This window comes from Carassius carassius, chromosome 10 (assembly GCF_963082965.1).
Source record: "Carassius carassius chromosome 10, fCarCar2.1, whole genome shotgun sequence".
Lineage (NCBI taxonomy): Eukaryota > Metazoa > Chordata > Actinopteri > Cypriniformes > Cyprinidae > Carassius > Carassius carassius.
In genome coordinates this window covers 26,228,273-26,249,865 of record NC_081764.1, presented here as the reverse complement: position 1 = coordinate 26,249,865, position 21,593 = coordinate 26,228,273, and the positions used below count along the sequence as shown (strand labels likewise).

General features: G+C 40.0%; 1 protein-coding gene across 5 annotated transcripts in view; it reads right to left on the bottom strand.

Moving 5' to 3' along the window:
* The window catches only part of LOC132152018 (leucine-rich repeat flightless-interacting protein 2-like), a 58,578-nt gene that overhangs the window by 10,565 nt on the left and 26,420 nt on the right, over positions 1-21,593 (bottom strand). For 3 of the 5 annotated variants that reach the window (XM_059560640.1, XM_059560641.1, XM_059560637.1), the window contains exons 2-7: positions 13,263-13,349; positions 4,612-4,656; positions 3,891-3,941; positions 3,215-3,283; positions 2,754-2,798; positions 487-552 (exon numbers count right to left, since the gene is read on the bottom strand). In XM_059560640.1, the coding sequence (XP_059416623.1) occupies positions 487-552; positions 2,754-2,798; positions 3,215-3,283; positions 3,891-3,941; positions 4,612-4,656; positions 13,263-13,349 (363 nt within the window). The remainder of the gene's footprint in view (positions 1-486; positions 553-2,753; positions 2,799-3,214; positions 3,284-3,890; positions 3,942-4,611; positions 4,657-13,262; positions 13,350-21,593) is intronic. The other 2 variants (XM_059560638.1, XM_059560639.1) reach the window with 2 other exon arrangements.

Sequence of the window (21,593 nt, the reverse complement as noted above, 5' to 3'; positions counted from 1 at the left end):
TATATATATATATATATATTTTTTTTTTTTTACTTCTTCAGCCTTATCAATGTCTTTACTGTCACTTTTGATCAATTTAATCCATCATTGCTGAAAACAAAATAGTTTCTTTCGACAAAATTTTTTTTGATTTTGAACAGTAGTGTAAAGTCATGCCCGTTCTGTAGATCAAAACACACATTGCCATTAGTGGGTTTCTGTGTGAAGGACCAAACTTTGACCACACACAAGACAGAAATGTATTTAATCCAAGATGATTAACCATGCTTTAGATACAGTGCATACACCACCAGTCCCACTCTCATTACTAGGGAAAAACAGTAAAGTGGAGGCTCCCAAACTTTCCTCAGAGAAACCTCATGACATGAACAATCAACACCTAGTCAAGCCTGTGATCTGAACCATGCAAGACGCTCAACAAGCCCAGACCGGCATTGGGTGTCAGGTCATGCCGCGGTCAGAAAGATAGGTAAGATCGCGCCTTACGCCTCTAGCGCTGGAGCCACTGAAACGCCTAGTGGCAGAGTATGAGCTCTCTTCATGTAGTGACCCCTGCAGACAGAACAGAACACCTCACCATACTACATTCACCTCACACACTCAATATCTCTCAGACATAACACAATAAAAATAAAGACCCTTAAACGACCTCTATATGTATCCAAAATGGTTCAACACCATGAAATGTTATCTAGCAGAGCTGCTAACAATCAGGGAGGATGCACTTCAAACACATCAAGGACAGGAAATGCTTGTTACATACAGAGGAGTGCAAAGAAAGCCTCTTTGCATGCTTACAGAACGTTAACACATTAGCCATCAACCTTAATGCACGCTGATGTACTCGGCGCACTTATGGAATGACTAAACAAAGAACTGACTGCTGCATTAGATGTCTGAGTAAGAGGCTTTGAAAGCCAGAGACTTGACAACACATGTGTAACCAAACAAATTCTGTGTATCATGTTACTAAACTGCATGCCGGTCGCATTAGGGATTGAACACAGACATGTACCTAAATAAGATTGAAAAGTCGGTTATCATTTAGCTCTAAAGGTGTTCCAAACATAAAGCTAGAAATGGAGACATCTACACTGTAAAATCTAATAAGTTGGGCTTACTTAAAAAAAGCATGCAAACTGATTGCCTTGAAAAAACTAAGTAAAGTGAAATAGGAATAGTATGTTGTACTGACAAATGCTTAGTTAGTATAGTTAACTTACACAAGAGTTCTAGTAACTAAAAAAGAACTGTAGGGGGTACTTGATCCTTTCATTTAGGTTTCCTCATGACCTAGTAGAGCTACTCACTGACTCCCAGAATGCATTGCGCAGAATAAATTATGCAGTTGCTTTGTTTTAAAGTTGTTGTTTTTATTTGCCAATTTTATTTGCTGTCTTGTGTCAGCAGTAGCACAACAAAAAGAGCAAATAAAATGGCTATTGTTAGAATTAATGAAAATAAATTTAATTTAATTGCTACCATTGTTGTGATTCACGTGATGAATGTTTAAGTCTGTGTGTGACTTCAGCATATTACCACTCACTATTTAAGGATTATATAAAAAGCATATCAAGGTATTTATGAAAAATAAAATCTCAAAAAAGGTCATTATTAAACACACACATACAAATGCTTTAATTAAAAAATAGGTCATTTTATAAAAGCAAACTATTTATTACTTTTCTTTGAAATCATATAACTCTGATTTCATAATGAATTTCTCCATTAATAGAGAGAAAATTATAGTAACATAAATGAAGTTTCAAGTGCCCAACCAAAGGGAATGCTAATCACTATAATGGTGAGCTGAAAAAAAAAAAAAAAACGGCAATTAGCAACATATTAGTGCACTGCTGCCTCTCACTGGTTTATTAATGTCATTGGTTCCTTTGTGGCTACTTGAATATTTTAAGTAAGTGTCACTCAAAACAGTAAGTAAATTGTTTTATTTGCCTTGAAAGTAGCTGATACTTAATAAAACCTAGTAAGTATAACGACTAAGTAAAGATAACTAATTAAATCTAAGTAAGGTAAACTATTGGATTTTACAGTGTAGCAGAATGTCCAAGCAGCTGTTTTCTACAGTGAAAGTCATTGTGAAGAATGTTTTCTTGTTAACTGCATTTAAATAAATTAATTATAAGCTGCCATTTAGAATTTTAAATATTTTAACTTTAAATGTAACACTGAATATCATACTACAGTTAAAATTCTAATCAAGTACTGTACATTTGCTTTAATATGTTAGTGTACTTTAAAGCATAAGTGTACTTTAGAGCATGAAAAAATATATTATTAAAACATGATGATTGTAATTTAAAGTAAAAATGTTGCAAAGTGCACCTTTTATAAAAGTGTACTCAAGTGTGTTAAGAAATAGTCATGAAAGTGGCCTTTTATTTCTTTTATTTTTTTTATTTTACTGTTGAAGTACACCACAAGAGCACATTCAATATAGTTAAGCGCATTATTTTTCAAAATGGAAAGAATGGGGAAAGGGAAAGCTGTGTTCTTCATTCACTTTAATTTTATAGAAAAGAACAGCTTGAATACTCTGCTAGATATCTCCCTTTGTGATCCACACACACAAAAAAGAATGGCATATGGTTTCAATGACAACAGAGTTTTAATTTTTGGATGAATTATATATTAATGATCATTCATATATGTGTCATGTATTCACCAAAATGAAACATTTGAACAAACAATCTGCATGTAAGTTTGCATGCAGATGACAACTGGAAACAAACCCTGTGACTTCTTGAACGGGGGATTTCACTAAAAAGTGCAGAGGGCTAAAACAAACAGAGAGAGGAGGAAGAAATATATATGCTCATAACATTGCATTTCAGTACTAAACATTCAAGTGAAACAAATAATCTCTCTCCTAAATATATATAAATATATAAATGCAATCGTGGGTAATGTAGTACTTAAGAATATACAGTAATTAAAATAATTTATTTATTTGTTTGTTTGTATATTATTTCTTTAGCTGAAATGAGAAAGAATTTTGAATAGGATTTTGAATAGGGGTTTTACATCCAAACCCTACTGTTGTCTTCTGCTGACATTTGTTTGAAAAGAAATGTTCCCATGAGATGACTGAGGAAGGAGGAGTCGTCAAAATGAAGAAAGGGTTACAAAATAAAACAAGGAAAAACAGATCTAATTCTAAAGGAAGAAATAATGGATTGTATGAGGGACAGACCCGTCCATTTTGTAGTCTGGCTGTAGGCAGACTGCTGCTGCAGCTGTTGCAGAGATCTGTGTGGTTGCCCTATGGTAAGTAGAGGAGGACAAAAGGACAATGTGAGAATGAGAGTAAAAAAAAAAAAAACATGAAAATAGCTGAGGTGACAGATTGTCGCACAAGTGTGATTCAGCAAGAAATAGTTTGAATTAATTACAGAGGGAAGAAGAAGTGACAGTGCTCTTTGTGCAAAATGCAGGTACACAGAATCTTGATTCAATAATCAGTTCCATCATTAATACATACTGATTAAACACATTTGTTTCAAATATTCAAATTGGAATTTAAAAAGTCTACATAACATCAATGTTTTGAGCAAAGAAACACTTTGATCACACACTTGACAAACGTAAAAATAAACTTTTTTTTTTTAATTGTAAAAATAAACATTTTTATTTAATTGTTAGATCATTAAAATTAAGTGAAAGTCGCTCTGATACTGAGACTAAGGTTACATTATAAAATATAAAATATTTCAATATAAAATTACAAACACAGGAATTTTCTTTTCTATTATTTGAACCTGGAACCTTCAAATTAATAACCTCTTAACAACCACCCATCATTCTGTGTGGTGACCACTTGGCATAAAATATAAAAGTATCATCCAAATGACATCACAATTTATACGTACCCTCAAACTGCCCCGACTGCCAACCGAGATCCGCTCTTCATCATCTGATATCTGAGACAGGAAGACAAAGAAAACCTTGTTTTAGAAATGTCCTCATTTGTGAAAATGCTTAAGATAAACAAGCTTGTTCTGTTGTCCATAATGTTAGGTTTTCAACACTACATGAAGAGATCACAGATACTGATAAATAATCAATTAATATTAGGGATGTTTAAAAGGAAATAAGTCTTGATATCATTATATTAAGATGAGTAGAACATGTTCTTCCTATCTTAAAGAAAGAAAGAAAGAAAGAAAGAAAGAAAGAAAGAAAGAAAGAAAGAAAGAAAGAAAGAAAGAAAGAAAGAAATCTAAAACAACAGTGAGGTAGAGGTAAATCCAAAAATGTTGGTTCAAAAGTTTATTGTAACCGTATGTGGAAATTATTCTGTAAGTCTTTTTTTTTTTTGACATAATCAAGGTGAGTCTAAATATGAGGTCTGAACAGCACACTACAAAACTGAACAAATCTGTAGGAAGAGAGGGAAGGAGAAGAGGACAGAATGAGGAAAAACTGGAAGGGAAAGGGACTGAAGAGATAGAAAAGCAATGACCGGGGGCAAATTTTTTTTATAAAATAATAATAATTTTAGAACACATGGGAGAGTAGAAATCAAGAGGATAATATAAAATAAAAAGTGAATAAAATAGAAGGATGAAAAGCAGAGGGAGAGATACAGACCGAGGCATGTCTCAGAGAGTGGCGGGAATACCGCTCACTGTCCTCCTGAAAAGCAGAGCAGGAAAAGAGGAGAGAAAATAGGAAGTTTTAGGTCAAAAGGTCAAATGATTTTCAAACACTGCAAAAGCTGAACAAAGCATGCACTGAGAGATTATGCTGTCTGTCATATCATGGTTTATTACAGGGTTCAGACAGGGTGTCTGGAGGGGTGGGAGGGGAGGGTTGAGTACTTTAAAATGTGGGTCACGCGACCGCCCCATAATCCTGCTGTGTGTTATGACCACCTCTGCTAAACCCTAACATGTCAGATTGGCCTCCTGCCCCCGACTGCTCCATCAAAGCCTGTGAAATGAGGATCAGACACAGACTGCCTAAGAGACATGCAACATCAACCAATCACATTTCATTCTCTGAAGGACATTGTGATAGTTAGGGAATGATTAACTGCATTCGGGACCAGTGCTGAGTGAATTTTCTAATGTGAATTCTATCTTTGGTGGTTTACTACATGCAGCAGTGTGGTATAATGACAGGTCATACCATCCACTGTTCAATATGGCCCCATTTGCTGTCCAGCCCATAGTATTTCTGGTGCAGAGAGGAGCAGAGCAAGAGGATCAAATGAGGAAGGTTATGAAAGTATGATGAAAGAATAGGAGGATATTAAAAACAGGTGCGAAAGAAAACATGGTTTGAATGTGGGACTGGTCCTGTTTTTTGTTCTTCAAGGTTTGGTTATATTTTTGTGAACTGATGGTTAAAAAATTGCATATATGTAAAATAGTGCAAAATACTGCAGCTTGTATTTCTACTTTTTTTTTTTTTTTTGAGGAAAGCTAGAAAGAAATTAAGAGTATGGAGGGACAGATCTTACCTTTTGAACTTGATATATCTAATTAAACAGCAGGGAGACCAGGATGAAGAGAAAGAAAATGAGACAGGAAGAGAAAGATAAGAAGAGCTTGAAGAAGATTATAAAGGTGATTTGTAAATAAATCAGAATAGATATAAAAAAATATAAATGTAATATTTAAAATATATTTTTATTTGTATAACCTGTACCATTTACAGAACCAAAAACACCCTCAATAGCCTTTTAAACATGATGCTTTTAAACATGATTTTCCCATTTAACACTGTAAAGCTGCTTTAACACAATCTGTATAAAGCGCTTTAAAAACAAAGGTGACTTGACTTGACTAATGGCTGCTGAAAATTCAGCTTCGCCACAGCAGGAATAAATTACATTTTAAAATATATCCAAATAGAAAGCAGTTATTTTAGGTTGCGATAATATTTCATGTTTTACTGTATTTTAATGCAGCCTTGGTGAGCAAAAGAGACTTCTTTAAATTAAAAAAGTCTTACTAACCCCGAACATAAGTAGTGCATCAATAGCAGTTCACATTATAAATGACAACCCCTAATACTTTCACTATTCCATTACAAGTATTATCAAAGCAGCCAATCTGAAATATGAAACGTAAAAAAAACAAAGAAGTTACACAATGGCATAATTACTAAATAAAGTATATACCATATTTTCCGGACTATAAGTTGCACCTTTTTTTATAGTTTGGCTGGTCCTGCGACTTATAGTCAAGTGCAACTTATTTAACAAAATTAATTTGACATGAACCAAGAGAAATGAATCAAGAGAAAACATTACCGTCTACAGCCGTGAGAGTGTGCTATATGCTGCTCAGTGCTCCTGTAGCCGACCCCTGAAAACATAGATCGCCCTCTCGCGGCTGTAGACGGTAATGTTTTCTCTTGGTTCTAAATAAATGCTACTTATAGTCCAGTGCGACTTATGTATGTTTTTTTCCTCGTCATGTAGTATTTTTGGACTGATGCGACTTATACTTGGGTGCGACTTATAGTGCGAAAAATACGGTACATCCAATGTATGTAAAAAGTGATAATATTGTTCATGCTCCAGTTCAATTGTGAGAGTGGTATTGTACTTTAATCCTGAGTTGGTTTATGAGAATTAAAGTAAATTAACGCATCTTTTTAGGTCAGCAGTTCTCATTCCTGTTGAGTGAGTGATTGAATCATTCACTAATCTGACTCATTCAAAAACACTTATACTTTCGGGAATGAAACTATTACTTGCAAGTATGTGCTGAATGAGACATTCAACGGTTAAGTCTGCTTTGGCTTCATTTGGGAGTTTTTTCAATGGCAGAGTAAAAAAGAGAATTCAAAGGTACAGCACGCACATCCAAAAACTTTAAAACTGGGTGCTGGGCAGACAAGTAGTTGCAAAGGTAAACAATTAGTCCGCACACCAGAAAATGCTCCTTAGCAATTTTAATGGATGCTCACCACGTGTAACATTTCGGGCACAAGCCCTTCATCAGACATGTAAAAAAGAGTTAAAAAAAGACAAAACTGGCAATATTGTTTTTAAAATGTAAGTTACTCAGTATTAACTTCTTGTTTCTTGAACTGTTATACTGGAACATTATAAGGTAAGTGTTTATTTAAGTAATATCACACAAGCAATAGTGCTGTTGCTCTGAATATCAACACAGCCCAAGTCACAAGATATTGAGTATTATTCAGTAACGTCTCGGTTAGGTATGGTAACCCTCGTTCCCTGAAGGAGGGATCGGAGACGCCACGTCGGTGACCGACGAATATGGGATATCGCTTCGATAGACCAATCTACTTCGAGTGTAAACTAAACGAGCCAATGCACATTGGCATGCAATTATTGCATCCAGCTGCCGCTGATCACTGCGTGAGTATAAGAAGGCAGCAGGTGCAATGCATTCCAGTTTTTGCTGAGGAGCCGAGCCGGGGACCCGGCAGCTCAGCGGCGGTACAGCAACCATGGCGACGGGATGTGGCATCTCCGTTCCCTCCTTCAGGGAACGAGGGTTACCATACGTAACCTAGACATTCCCTTTCAGTCGGGCACTCCCGACGCCACGTCAGTGACCGACGAATATGGGATCCCTATCAAAGCGCCAAGGGTGCTGCCCCTTCCAGTGGCCGTGTGCGAGCCGCCTGCGCCCCTATTAGGTGTAGGCCGGGGCTCAGAACAAGTAGCACCACTCACCATTGTCAAAGCACTACCTCACTGGGTGAGATTGGATGACACTGGGAAAACGTACCCGGTCCGCTTGGAACCGGGACGCTGCGGAAGCCCCATCCTTCCGGAAGGAGGTCTCGGAGGCAAATACACATATAGCATCCGTTTTTGGAGTATACGGAGAAATTTGAGGTGATTAAAAACCCTCTTGGGAAGGCAGAAGTCTGCCGGGGAAACACGGCCTCTAAGGCTATACCGTGGACTATACACATACGAGTACCGCTTAGGTCTCAATATGGAACCCAACCTTCCATGGTTCTCGCGGATACATCATGAAGGCCTGGCGCCGGACGTTCCGCCGCGTCCAGCTGCTTAGGGTAATGGAGGATCTCAACAGGGTCTACGGTACGGACACTCTGGAGCAGTTAAAGCAAGCCGACACTAACCGGGGCCTCTCCGTGCCACTACCCATTTGAGGTGAGAACACAGCAGGATACCGGCTCTACACAAAGGCTATAGAACCTAGCGAACGTGTTAGGGGTCGCCCAGCTCTACAAATATCTGTCAGCGAGGCGCCACGAGCCAGCGCCCAGGAGGATGCAACACTTCTAGTTGAGTGAGCTCGCAACCTGAACGGGCAGGGCACATCCTGAGCCTGATAAGCCAGGGTTATGGCATCCACAATCCAGTGGGCCATCCTCTGCTTAGAGACGGCACTCCCCTTCTGCCGGCCTCCGTAACAGACAAAGAGCTGGTCTGAGGTCCTGAAGCTTTGTGTCCGGTCTACGTAGCACCTTAATGCTCGGACGGGACAAAGCAAAGCCAGGGCTGGGTCTGCCTCCTCCAGGGGAAGCGTTTGCAGGTTCACCACTTGGCCTTTGAAGGGAATAGTGGGAACCTTGGGCATGTAGCCAGGCCGGGGCCTCAGGATTACTTGGGAGTCAGCCGGCCCGAACTCTAGGCACGAATCGTCGACCGAAAATGCATGCGGGTCCCCTACCCTCTTGTTAGAGGCCAGTGCAAGCAGGAGCTTTCAATGAAAGAAACTTTAGCTCAACTGAATGCAAAGGCTCGAATGGGCCCTGCTGTAGTGATTTTTACGCACTTTAAGCACAGGACCTTGTACTGATATGCCAGTCCTTTGAACGCAAACCGCAGAAAAGGTCTGTGGCGCGGAAGGATGGACACATGAAAGTACACGTCCTTCAGGTCGATCACTGCAAACCAATCTTGGGGACGGACGCACCTGAAAATGCGTTTCTGTGTCAACATTTTGAACGGAAAGCATAGCTGCCACTTCGGGATCCGACTCAGGCTTTGCCACCGTCCCAGAGGGCGGTAGCGCAGCCGAATCGTCATCCGACAGCTCTCCCTCCAATGCTGAGATCGACATCTGGTCGGGGGGAGTCCCACTGGATACTGCTGGTACGCTCCTTGAAGAGGGCCCAGCATGTTCCATGGATTGCTCCGTGAGGTGCAAGAGGAGTGGTGGTCCCCAGAGGGTTGGTTCCCTGCGGGGTTTGCCACCACTGTGACCCTCAAACCACCCGCACTACTGCCGGAAGTGGTTCTCGTCTGTCGGCCGCCAGAACGAGCCCCAGATCGTGGCCGCGGCAAAGGGACTCCACCCCCCTGAAGGTAGCAGAGCCTGATTCGCAGCTCCGATATGGTCATATTCCCGCAGTGAGAACATGACTCATCCACGAAAGCCACCTCAGCGTGCTCGACGCCCAGACACATGAGGCAGCGATCGTGACCATCACCCGTTGCCAGGTAACTACCGCACCCAGAAACGCACGGGTGAAACGGCATCCTTATAAGGACGAGCCGTCGTCTTTACAAAGACGCACCCGTGAAGCTCTTTTAGAGAAATTTGCTCTTTAGGAAATGCTATTTTAGTGCTGAGGCGCACAGGGGAATTGGCCGCTTGCAACACGACAGGGGTAGTGCAGCCTGAAGTGTGCAATCCACTAAGGATGGCTGAAGCGAAACAGTCGTTCCGAAGCTTTGCGAGATCCCGAAGCGCAGATGTGTCGAAACACTGATCCGAAGCGTGATTCGAAACACCCATGTCACGTGACTATGACCAAACGAAGCCTCGAAGTGTTTCACTAATTGTTTCATCAGGTGTGGTCCGCCGAATCAGCGTTTGATTGGAACGGTCGGGAACAGACCACACAATCGCACATCTGTATAAAAGTGAAATAAACGCATTTTGACCTCGTGGGTTTTTGTGAGAGGAGTTTGACTTTGAGATAGCGGATTTTTGGTGATATAGTGCGATTTGATTAGTTATAGGCAATTTAGACTTACATTTAAATTTACACAACACATTGACTGACAGGCTAGAGACAGACTGAGTATACATATAGTGACACATTAATAGATACATAGATATAAATATATATAGACAGCTAGATTAATAGATAGATACATATATAGATAGATTACAGATACATATATAAATACATATATTATAGATAGATACATATATAGATACATAGATTATAGATACATATCTAGATACATAGATCGATTCATATATAGATAGATAGATACAATGGAAGCTCCCCAGAAGAGATGCCGTACATCTGTGGTGTGGGAGCATTTCCATTTAGAAACCCCAAATAAAGTGAGATGTGTGTATTGTGATCGGCAGCTAGCCTACTGCAACAATACATCATCCATGATGCGCCATTTGAGGAGCACTCATCCTGCCATTTTGCAGGGTGCAGAGGATGGCATTCCCCCTGTACCTAGGCCTGCTACTGACACTGCTGGGCCATCTAAGCAAGGTATGCATTGTTTGGGATATAATTATAATTGAAATATAATTACAACCTTTTGGGACACTGTTTATAAGTTATATAAAGCACTGATTATAAACACTGGAAGGTTTCCAAATAATGAACCAGTAGGCTATACTTTTAATAGATGTGCACTAATTGAAGCTGTATTTTTCCAATGTATTTGTCTGAAAGTATGTTTTGTCTTCTCTTTTAAAAGTCAGACAGAGGGAATTGGATGAGGCTCTTATAAACATGGTGGTGAAGGATCTGCAGCCCTTCACCATCGTGGACGATGAGGGATTCAGGGCATTTGTGAACAAGCTTGATCCAAGCTATGTCCTCCCATCCCGGAAGGTGCTTAAAATAATGGTCAGCGAAAAGTACAACAAAGCCAAGGAGAAGACAATGGAGGACCTACAAAAGGCCGAATTTGTTAGCCTTACAGCTGACATGTGGTCCTCCATTAATATGGATGGATATCTTTGTGTGACTTGCCATTACATAACACCAGAGGCAAAAATGGCAACTGTTGTACTGGGTGTAAGGAGGTTTTACCAAACCCACACAGCCCAGCATCTCATGGAGGCTAAAGCCTTGCTAATGGCTGAGTTGGGAATAACCTCCAAAGTTCAGTGCATGGTGACTGACAATGCATCTAACATGATCCTAAGTGCCCAGCTACTCCACCTTCGCCATGTCCCATGTTTTGCTCATACTTTAAATTTGATTGTGAAAAAGGCACTAGATCAAACCCCAGTCATCAATGAAATACGCCAGAAGGCCAGAAAGATAGTGGGGTTGTTCAGATCCAGCTGCAAAGGACAAGCTTGTGGAGATGCAGAGCTTGATGGGAAGACCAACTCTGAAACTGATACAGGAGGTTGACACGAGATGGAACAGCACATTTGACATGCTACAGCGCTTGTATGACCAACGTGAACCAGTGGCTGCTGCACTTTCCAACTTAAAAAATGATACTGCTCCCCGACAAGTATTGATTATGACATTATTGAACAATCATTGTCAATACTGCAACCATTCAAACTCGCAACAACAGAGATGTCAGAGGAAAAGAGAGTGTCTGCTTCAAAGCTTATACCACTGTACACGATGTTGCAGCACAAGCTTGCACAGAAAAAAGGAAATGCAACGCAGGAATCAACTGTTCAATTAGGTAGGCCACAATGACCATACTACCCATGTGATTGGCCATAACTGTCATATTATTGTCTTTATTATAAATATGTGTTTCTCCTGTTTTGGCTCATAGGCTCACATCTGCAAGAAGGTCTGCACTCCAGATGTGGAGGTTATGAGAGTTTTAGAGCCTTGGCACTGGCTACACTGCTGGACCCAAGGTTAAAAAATGTGGCATTTGGAAATGCTGCCAAAGCCCAGGAAGCTGAAAAGCATATCACACTGGAGTGTGCTTCACTGATGCGTTCAAACACAAATCCTGGTAAGCAGTTTCAGTCTGTGTTATGTTATGTAATCTGAATCATGTAATATAATATATCCTTCATAAATGCCGTCAGTTTAGGATTTGTTACTAATTGCTGTTTTCATTTTTATTCAGACCCAGAAATGTCAACATCACACCCATCATCATCATCATCACCATCACCATCAACACCAGTAGAAACACAGGACAGTTTATGGGAACTTTTTGATACTCGCATCCATCAAACCAAGATGATACACAATGCTACAGCAGATGCCACAGTGGAAGTGAAAAAATACATCAACGATGCGTATTTGCCCAGAACTCATGATCCACTAACTTACTGGAAAGAGAGAGCAGTAATCTTTCCTCATTTGTATGTCCTTGCAAAAAAATATCTTTGTATGCCAGCAAAAAGTGTCCCTTGTGAGAGGATTTTTTCAAAGGCTGGAGAAATTATCTGTAAAAAAAGTAGGCTAAGTCCTTCCACAGCAGATAAATTAATATTTTTGAATAAAAATCTCTAAAAAAGTGAGACATTGTGGCTTGATTTCTTTTATTAATATTCATTTTTCATGACCAAAATAACATTATGCACAGTGAGGAGCCTATAGGTTACAAGCTTCACATATTAGAACATTATAATAATAAAAAAAAACACATTTTTTTAATGGCTCGTCAAGGTTGTTTCAGATCAACACCTGCAAGTGACCACTAGGTGTCACCGTTGAGACGGGTGTCGGATTGATTCGAAGCCTCGAAACAATATGGCACATTTGGTTCAACTGTTTCATTGGTTCACGAGGCCTCGATTTTGCCATCACTACAATCCACTCGACACAGGAACGACCGCCGCTGAAGCGCCGTCTCGCCAACACACAAAGCTTCCGAGAGCGTGCTAAACTCGTAGTTCACAGCAGACACAGTTGAGCAGAGCGATACTAACGCTCGGCTCCGAAGCGAAAAGCTGGAATGCATTGCACCTGCTGCCTTCTTATACTCAAGCAGTGATCAGCGGCAGGTGGATGCAATAATTGCATGCCAATGTGCATTGGCTCGTTTAGTTTACACTCGAAGTAGATTGGTCTATCGAAGCGATATCCCATATTCGTCGGTCACCGACGTGGCGTCGAGAGTGACCGACTGAAAGGGAACAATTGATTTAGTATAATTGAATGACACAAACTATTAAGTATTTAGTAATTGCACTCTTGATTGTATGATATTGCTTAAATAAGAGTGAACTACATGTTGTGCCAGTGTGAAATAGTTATCATCTTATGTAGAAACTTACAAGCTATTTCCTGTCTCCTAAGAAAAGGATAGAACAGTAGAACAGTAGAACTGTAACAGTCTGAAAAACAGATTATCTCCTGACCTCCTTCTGTTGCCTCTCCAATTCCTTCATTCGGATTTCTCTGGCTTCTGCCCGGGCTGCCCGTTTAGCTGCCAGTCTTGCCTCCGCCTGATAGAAAGACATATGGAGAGAGATTCAGAGTCATAACTTTCAAATAGAGAAAAAATTTAGTTAAAACATAAAAAAGAAAAGTAATTAAATTAAATGTATAAAATGCACTTGTATTTCTACTCAGTACATATGAAATTATGGACTATTTACCAGTGTGAGTGAGAAATGCTACAGAGTATGACAGAGAGAAACCTTTTCCGCTAGAGCTCTATGCAAAGCAAAAGCTAAAATTTAAGGTGAAGAGAGTTCTTGTAATGAAATCAAATTAAGCTATTCACAGTCTTTCATTGATTAAACCATTATACTGTAGTTTATATCTCTTACTTCAACTGCAGATGAATGCCAGTAGTGAGGGGTGGAAGACCCATGCAAATGAGGACTGATCAGAAGCAACATAGAAGATTAAGAGTCATTAGAAATGATTGTTCTCCCTATCAAGAAAATTTGTAACTATGAAAAAAAAACATAACGGTCCAGAGAAAGTATAATTATCTAACTATAAAAACTTTTTTTATAGATTTTAATATAGTAATGTGTAAACGGTCAACATGTGAATCCCAAACCATAACAGAAAAACATGGCTGCTCAGCAACCCAACTGACACACAACACTGTCAAGACTTACAATCTATCGTCATAAAAATGTTCTTAAACTCTTCTTCCTAAATTCTTAAACTCACTATGAATTTTTCTACAGATGTGAATCTTTTTGTTTGAGCAAAAACGAAATAAATTCCTTAAAATCAAATGTTGCAGTTTTTCTAATATTACAATGAAATGAAACACAACATAGGCTTGTCTTCATAGCTTCTATGGTGTTTGATTGCAACTGAACTGAATTTAATGTGTGCCTAGATTATATTTTCTTTCAATATTGGTCCCTTTGTTCTTTGTCTGAAATGACAATTTAAAATTGGGCTTTGTTTATAAGATATTACTTAATTTACTACACTGTTTTCCCCCTCAACTGGCATAAAATAAACACCATGTTAATTACATAATATCTTTAAAGATATTGTACAAATCTGTATAAATAGTGTTATGTATGTGTCAGTGTTCAATGACATATTTACCTCAAACAAACTCCCATCCAAACAGAATATTATTATTTTACATAGTAGCAGTTAAAATATTTCTTTTAAATCTTAACTTATAACATTAATGTAATTAAATTAAATATAAAACAACCTATTTGTCACTGCCAGGACATTAACGTTTTTATACAAAATATTTTATAGTTTGTTATAGAAAAACAAGTAATGCTCAGAGTCCAGAACCTCGATCATAACATTATAACAGGCACCATCCAAGCAGAGACCTGCACGATCGTGGGACCCAAAGCAGCAGAGTGCAGCACGGAACAACACTTGATGGGCGGGTAGAGACTCGTGTGTGCGGGATGTGGGAGAATAACTAGGGTGTGCTCACACTAAGTAATCTAAACCCCCAAAGCCTGGTTCATTTGACAAGTGTTTCCATTCCATTTAGCAGTCCCTGGCTGGGTTGGAAGAGGTGGGCAAGAACGTGGTTCAGTTATATATAGATCAGTTAGTGTGAGCACTAACCGTGCCGGAGCGCAGATATTCTGATATGTGGTGCATTATTGCGTGAATATTTCTGAGCTGCAAAAGCGATAGATGTGTAAAAGCAATATATTGTGAGAGAGACATGTGTTACCATGTCCCATACGACTCAAAATAATAAACCACAAAGTTAACAAAACAATGCACTCCACTGTGCTGAGCAAGCACTTCTCTGCTGTCTTCACGTGCTACCGGAAACTTGATTACAAGCTCGTCGCAATCTTTTCTGTTAAAAATAATAGTGGACAGTGGTTTGTGATTGCAAATGCTTAACCTAAATAATTTGATCCAGAGCATCCTCCCCTGTGACCCATGATTTGTATTCAGAGCCAGTGAGCAATGGACTTTCATAATAATAAAAAAAAACTGTTAAGACGCAATGAAATAATTATTTGCGTTAATTCAGTCAAGAGCAGTGAGTGATTTTCTTCCTTTAATTTTCTTGGATTAACATTAAGGACACCGACAGCAGATAGTAAACTAGGCACGGTCACTTTAAAGGGGTCATATGATGCTTTTGTAAAGCTCATTATTTTGTGTATTGAAATAATTTTGTATGTATTTGTCAGTACAAGATCAAGAAGAGGCACATTTCAGTGTTGAAGCGCTTTGAGACCCATTTCTCTGCATATGCCATGTGCACACTGAACACCGCGTGTGGCTGCTGAAGTGAGCTCTTTCACATCTTTTTCTGTTTTAAATTTTGTATTTGTTTGTTCAGGTGAAGGAGGTGTGCAGGAGGATACTTGTGTCATGATACAATATTATTGCAATTTTAAATAAACTGTGGTATACTGTGATATATTGTGATATTACAGTGCAACTTGAACTTGGGGGGCACGGCGCACCATATATTATTATTATTATTATATGTAGCCTATCTTTTTTTGCTTGCATTTCGGCCATTTCTATCTATGATCATTTTTGGATGCCAAAAATGCAGTGCATTCCTACTTACATCCCCTCCTTGTTTACAAATCCGAAGTAAGTCCATACATCCGATTTAAACGCAGAGGGGGCTTTCCTGATAACTTTCCGCGATGCCGTTATCTTTTATTTTACTAACTTACTGCATGCTGAAGCTGACCCAGCTGATCTCACCAGAAAAAAAATTCAACACCACCATCTAGTGGATTGTCAAAAACTTTATTTTATTATTCTACCAAATAGTATACTAAAAAGTAGGGATGTCCCAATCAGGTCTTTTTGCCCTCGAGTCCAAGTCCGAGTCATTTGATTTTGAGTATCTGCAGATACCGAGTCCCGATCCTATACTTCTATAATACATAAAAAAAGAATAAAGAAGAGCGAAAAAAACAGATCCAGGGTGTTCAATAAATTACATTTTGCAATATATTCAAATAGAAAACAGCTATTTTAAATAGGCTAGTAAAAATATTTCAAAATGTTACTGTTTTGCTGTACTTTGGATCAAATAAATGAAGGCTTGGTGAACAGAAGCCACTTTTTTAATTAAACAACATTAACAAGCTTACTGTTCAAAAACTTCTGACTGGTAGTATTGGCAACTTTAATTTTTCTCAAATTTCTAGCTTTTAATTGGCTTAAAAATCTATAACTATTGGACGAAAACAAATAATAATGATTTGTTTATAAACTACAAACACTGTTTATCACATAATAAGGTAGAATAGTTTCTATACTGTTATAAATGCTATGTCAATCAGCACTGCTTTTTTCATATACTTTATTTATCACCTGCTGGAGATGACTTGAAAAACCATATATTGTCATAATCGTATATTAATGTCTTCGTGTTTCCAAAAGTTTCTGATTTTATGTGAAAATAACTATTTTCATACAGCGATAGCTGGATGCTTTTGCCCATATTAGAAATTTCCTGATATGACTTTCTGCGCAAGAGCTCCCTCTGGCTTCGAGTATGAATGAAACGCACACTGCATGAGAGTGTTTAGAGCTGAAGATCTTAGGACCCGACGGGTTCGGGCTTAATTTATATCATCTTACGCGGGCTCGGGCTTGCGCTCCGGTTTGCGAGGTAAACGAGCAGGCATGTTATGTGTTTCGATTAGCCCGAGAAAGATGCGAAAATGGATGCTGAGTAGGTGTAATGGAGGCTTGCCTCTGGCGATTACGTTTTGGTTGCACCAGCAACTAAAGCAAAGTCTGAGATGTGGAAAAGTTTTGACCGTGTTTATATTGAGAATAATGAGTGAATAATGATGTGTACCATCAGTGAACGCAGGAACGCGCTGAAGACATCTACAGTGGATTCAATAATTTTCCTCCACAAAAACATGTAGGCTTAGCCTACATGATAACTTCAAATGATAACTAAATATTCACTGAGTCTTAAATGCATAATGTGGACAGAGTATTTACGCTAATGTTGGCATTATTCTTTTATTAAATGTCAGCTACTAGTGGCGAAGCAAATCCGGCGGAGCCTATATCTTAATTCTGTTATTGCCAAATAACCCTCTTAATTTAAAATGTATCTTAATTTAATTTGTTAAAAAAGACTCATTTTTATTGGTGCGTTGGTTTATTTATAGGCTAAATGAGCCTATGTTTATTTAGAGTGCTGAGATGTTAAGATGTTACAGAGGACTTATTTTATTTCTTTATTCCAACTTTCAAGTGGCTTAGTCTACGTTAGTTATGAATAAATTATGCTAAAACATGTATAAATGACTCATTCTTGAGCTTTTACAAAGCTGTCAATCAAAATGTACCTGTCGGGTTCGGGTCCTGTCGGGCCTAACTTTTAAGGCCCGATTACAGCTCTAAGAGTGTTTAGCGCTCCGTGATGTTCATCTCGCCTTATTCTGGGTCCGAATAAAACACCAGATCATGCGCAGACTATCCCGTCTCTTTCTAGTTTAAATCTATATTTATTCACACTTTTATTACATATATATCCGAGTCCTGATCGGGAGGTAACGTCCGATTCCGATCGAGTCTGAAACCACGTGATCGGGCCCGATTTCTGATCCCGTGATCGGATCTGGACATCCCTACTAAAAAGATTGATACTTGGTGTCCATGTATCTATACAGTATTGCCGCAGAAAATATTGATTTTTCCCCCACCCCATCTATATATATATATATATACATAAATAATTGAGCAGAAAACAGAAAACTAACATAAATCTATAAATAACATTTGAATAATCTGTGTACTACAAGTACTTAGGTTTACAAAATTAAAAGCTATGGAAACTATGTCTGTATTTTCTCTGAACATCCATAGAGACTGAATGTGTAAAATTCTGTATGAATTCTGGCTAAGTGTCTAAAACGCTGGTCAGAATAACAAGCTTGCCAAGTGACACAGACACTGTTAGAAAGCTGCTCTGGTTCTTTTGTCTGTACAAGTCACAGCTCATTGAATAAGGGGCTTCAGACAAGTCTCTGCTCTAGATCCTGCCAACCACATCCAATGGCCTGTCAACAGTGAGCAGAGAGCTGGAGTGTTCATACTGTCCAGCAGAGCAACTCCCACAAGCTGTTGACTATCACAGACTACCAGAACAATGGAAAATGGAAATGACAGGGAAACATAATTAAGCTACAAATTGTGTAATTTTACCTGTATATTATTTTACACCATGAAAAAAAAATAAAAAAATAAAAAAGTTCATTACAATGTACAACAAAGTCAACAAGAAAATCCATGCAACAATACCATATAGTATATAATAATATTATAGTAATATTAATACTAAAGTCCTCTGATGTGGGTTGTTTTCAATTAAGGCCTGTTCAATCCAATGTGAAACAAACATTTAATTGTGAAATGTGTGTGTGTGTGTGTGTGTGCGTGTATATATATATATATATATATATATATACAACCCGAATTCCGGAAAAGTTGAGCCATGAGCCAATATTTTATTCACAATAGAACATAGATAACGTAGCAAATGTTTAAATTGAGACATTTTACACTTTTATCCACTTAATTAGCTCATTTAAAATGTAATGCCTGCTACAGGTCTCAAAAAAGTTGGCACGGGGGCAACAAATGGCTAAAAAAGCAAGCAGTTTTGAAAAGATTCAGCTAGGAGAACATCTAGTGATTAATAAAGTTAATTGATATCAGGTCTGTAACATGATTAGCTATAAAAGCTTTGTCTTAGAGAAGCAGAGTCTCTCAGAAGTAAAGATGGGCAGAGGCTCTCCAATCTGTGAAAAACTTTAAAAACAATTTTCCTCAACGTCAAATTGCAAAGGCTTTGCAAATCTCATCATCTACAGTGCATAACATCATCAAAAGATTCAGAGAAACTGGAGAAATCTCTGTGCGTAAGGGACAAGGCCGGAGACCTTTATTGGATGCCCGTGGTCTTCGGGCTCTCAGACGACACTGCATCACTCATCGGCATGATTGTGTCAATGACATTACTAAATGGGCCCAGGAATACTTTCAGAAACCACTGTCGGTAAACACAATCCGCCGTGCCATCAGCAGATGCCAACTAAAGCTCTATCATGCAAAAAGAAAGCCATATGTGAACATGGTCCAGAAGCGCCGTCGTGTCCTGTGGGCCAAGGCTCATTTAAAATGGACTATTTCAAAGTGGAATAGTGTTTTATGGTCAGACGAGTCCAAATTTGACATTCTTGTTGGAAATCACGGACACCGTGTCCTCCGGGCTAAAGAGGAGGGAGACCTTCCAGCATGTTATCAGTGTTCAGTTCAAAAGCCAGCATCTCTGATGGTATGGGGGTGCATAAGTGCATACGGTATGGGCAGCTTGCATGTTTTGGAAGGCTCTGTGAATGCTGAAAGGTATATAAAGGTTTTAGAGCAACATATGCTTCCCTCCAAACAACGTCTATTTCAGGGAAGACCTTGTTTATTTCAGCAGGACAATGCAAAACCCCATACTGCAGCTATAACAACAGCATGGCTTCGTCGTAGAAGAGTCCGGGTGCTAACCTGGCCTGCCTGCAGTCCAGATCTTTCACCTATAGAGAACATTTGGCGCATCATTAAACGAAAAATACGTCAAAGACGACCACGAACTCTTCAGCAGCTGGAAATCTATATAAAGGCAAGATTGGGACCAAATTCCAACAGCAAAACTCCAGCAACTCATAGCCTCAATGCCCAGACGTCTTCAAACTGTTTTGAAAAGAAAAGGAGATGCTACACCATGGTAAACATGCCCCGTCCCAACTATTTTGAGACTTGTAGCAGAAATCAAAATTGAAATGAGCTCATTTTGTGCATAAAATTGTAAACTTTCTCAGTTTAAACATTGTTATCTATGTTATCTATGTTCTATTGTGAATAAAATATTGGCTCATGTGATTTGAAAGTCTTTTAGTTTTCATTTTATTAAAATTTAAAAAACGTCCCAACTTTTCCGGAATTCGGGTTGTATATATATTGTGACACGTGTCCCGAGCTCTCATCAGCATCGCCCTGGAAACGGAGCAGGCACACCTGCACCTGCTCGTTACGGGCTGAGCGGTCACACCTGCAGACCATCAAGGCCAGGCTTTGTAAGCTGCACCAACGAATGGAAAGGTGAGAGTTGTCTCCAAAGACTCGGCTAATGTTTCTCTGTTGTTCTCCTCCAGAAAGCAGTGTGTGACCTCCAGCCCTTGACAGACATGGACTACACGGACCCACACAGCACTGCACACCGAGAGAGAGAAAGGGAGAGAAGGCCCAGCACCAAGCACCGGAAACCCCTCACGTTGGCTATTTTCCCCTCACGTTGGTCAATAAAATCCATCCTTCGGGGAACTCACCTTGATCCTCGTGTCATGTGTTTCTTTACCCCGTCACACTGGTGGAGAATGCGGACATTGCAGTGAAGAAGTTACCGAACAGGATCCCACCACATTCATTGTCACCCCACTTGGCTTGCTACGGATGTTTTTTTCCTCCAAATGTTTGAGACGATCGCCGCCCGGGAGGCGTGGCCCAGGGATGAGTGGCCCAGGGATGAGTGGGCGCGGATCGTGGCGCGTTGCTGACGGGAGAAGCGCAACAGGCGTACTTTATGCTTATCCCCCGAGCGGAGCGGTTCATATGAAGAGTTGAAAAAGGAAATCTTGGGGCGGGTTGGACTGTCGCACATTAGCACCACCGAACTCTTCCATTACTGGCCCTACAACCCACGGCGGCCGGCCCGTGCGCAAGTTACTGACCTCTCACGCCTCGCCCAACAATGGGTACTGGCCGAGGGTCCCACCCAACACCAGGAGGCTGGGGAGTGAGCGCTGCCCTTTCCCCGAAGGGTGGTCCAGAAGCGACGCACGCTGGAGGGCACCCAGCGACCAGAGAGCAGGCCGGCGGTTCCCGGGCCACAAGACAAGCCCATGCCCACCGAAGCTCCCCAGTCCCCTGGACGGGCTTGGCTGGCAGGCTGTGCCATACACGTGGAACCTCCGAAAACCTCCTCGATTCTGGCAGCACTATCACCCTCGTCAGGCCGACCGTCCTTCCTCCATGGCCCAAATCCAAAGCCAGACTGCCCATTACTTGTGTCCATGGCGATACCAGGGAAGTGCCGGCGCGATGCGTCACTATCACCGCGCCGCCTGGCCGGTAGAAGTGGGGATCGTCAGGGATCTGCCAGTTCCGGTCCTCCTCGACAGGGATTGGCCAGGATTCGACCACCTACTCTCTTCCACTAGCCAGCTTGTCAGGCCCGC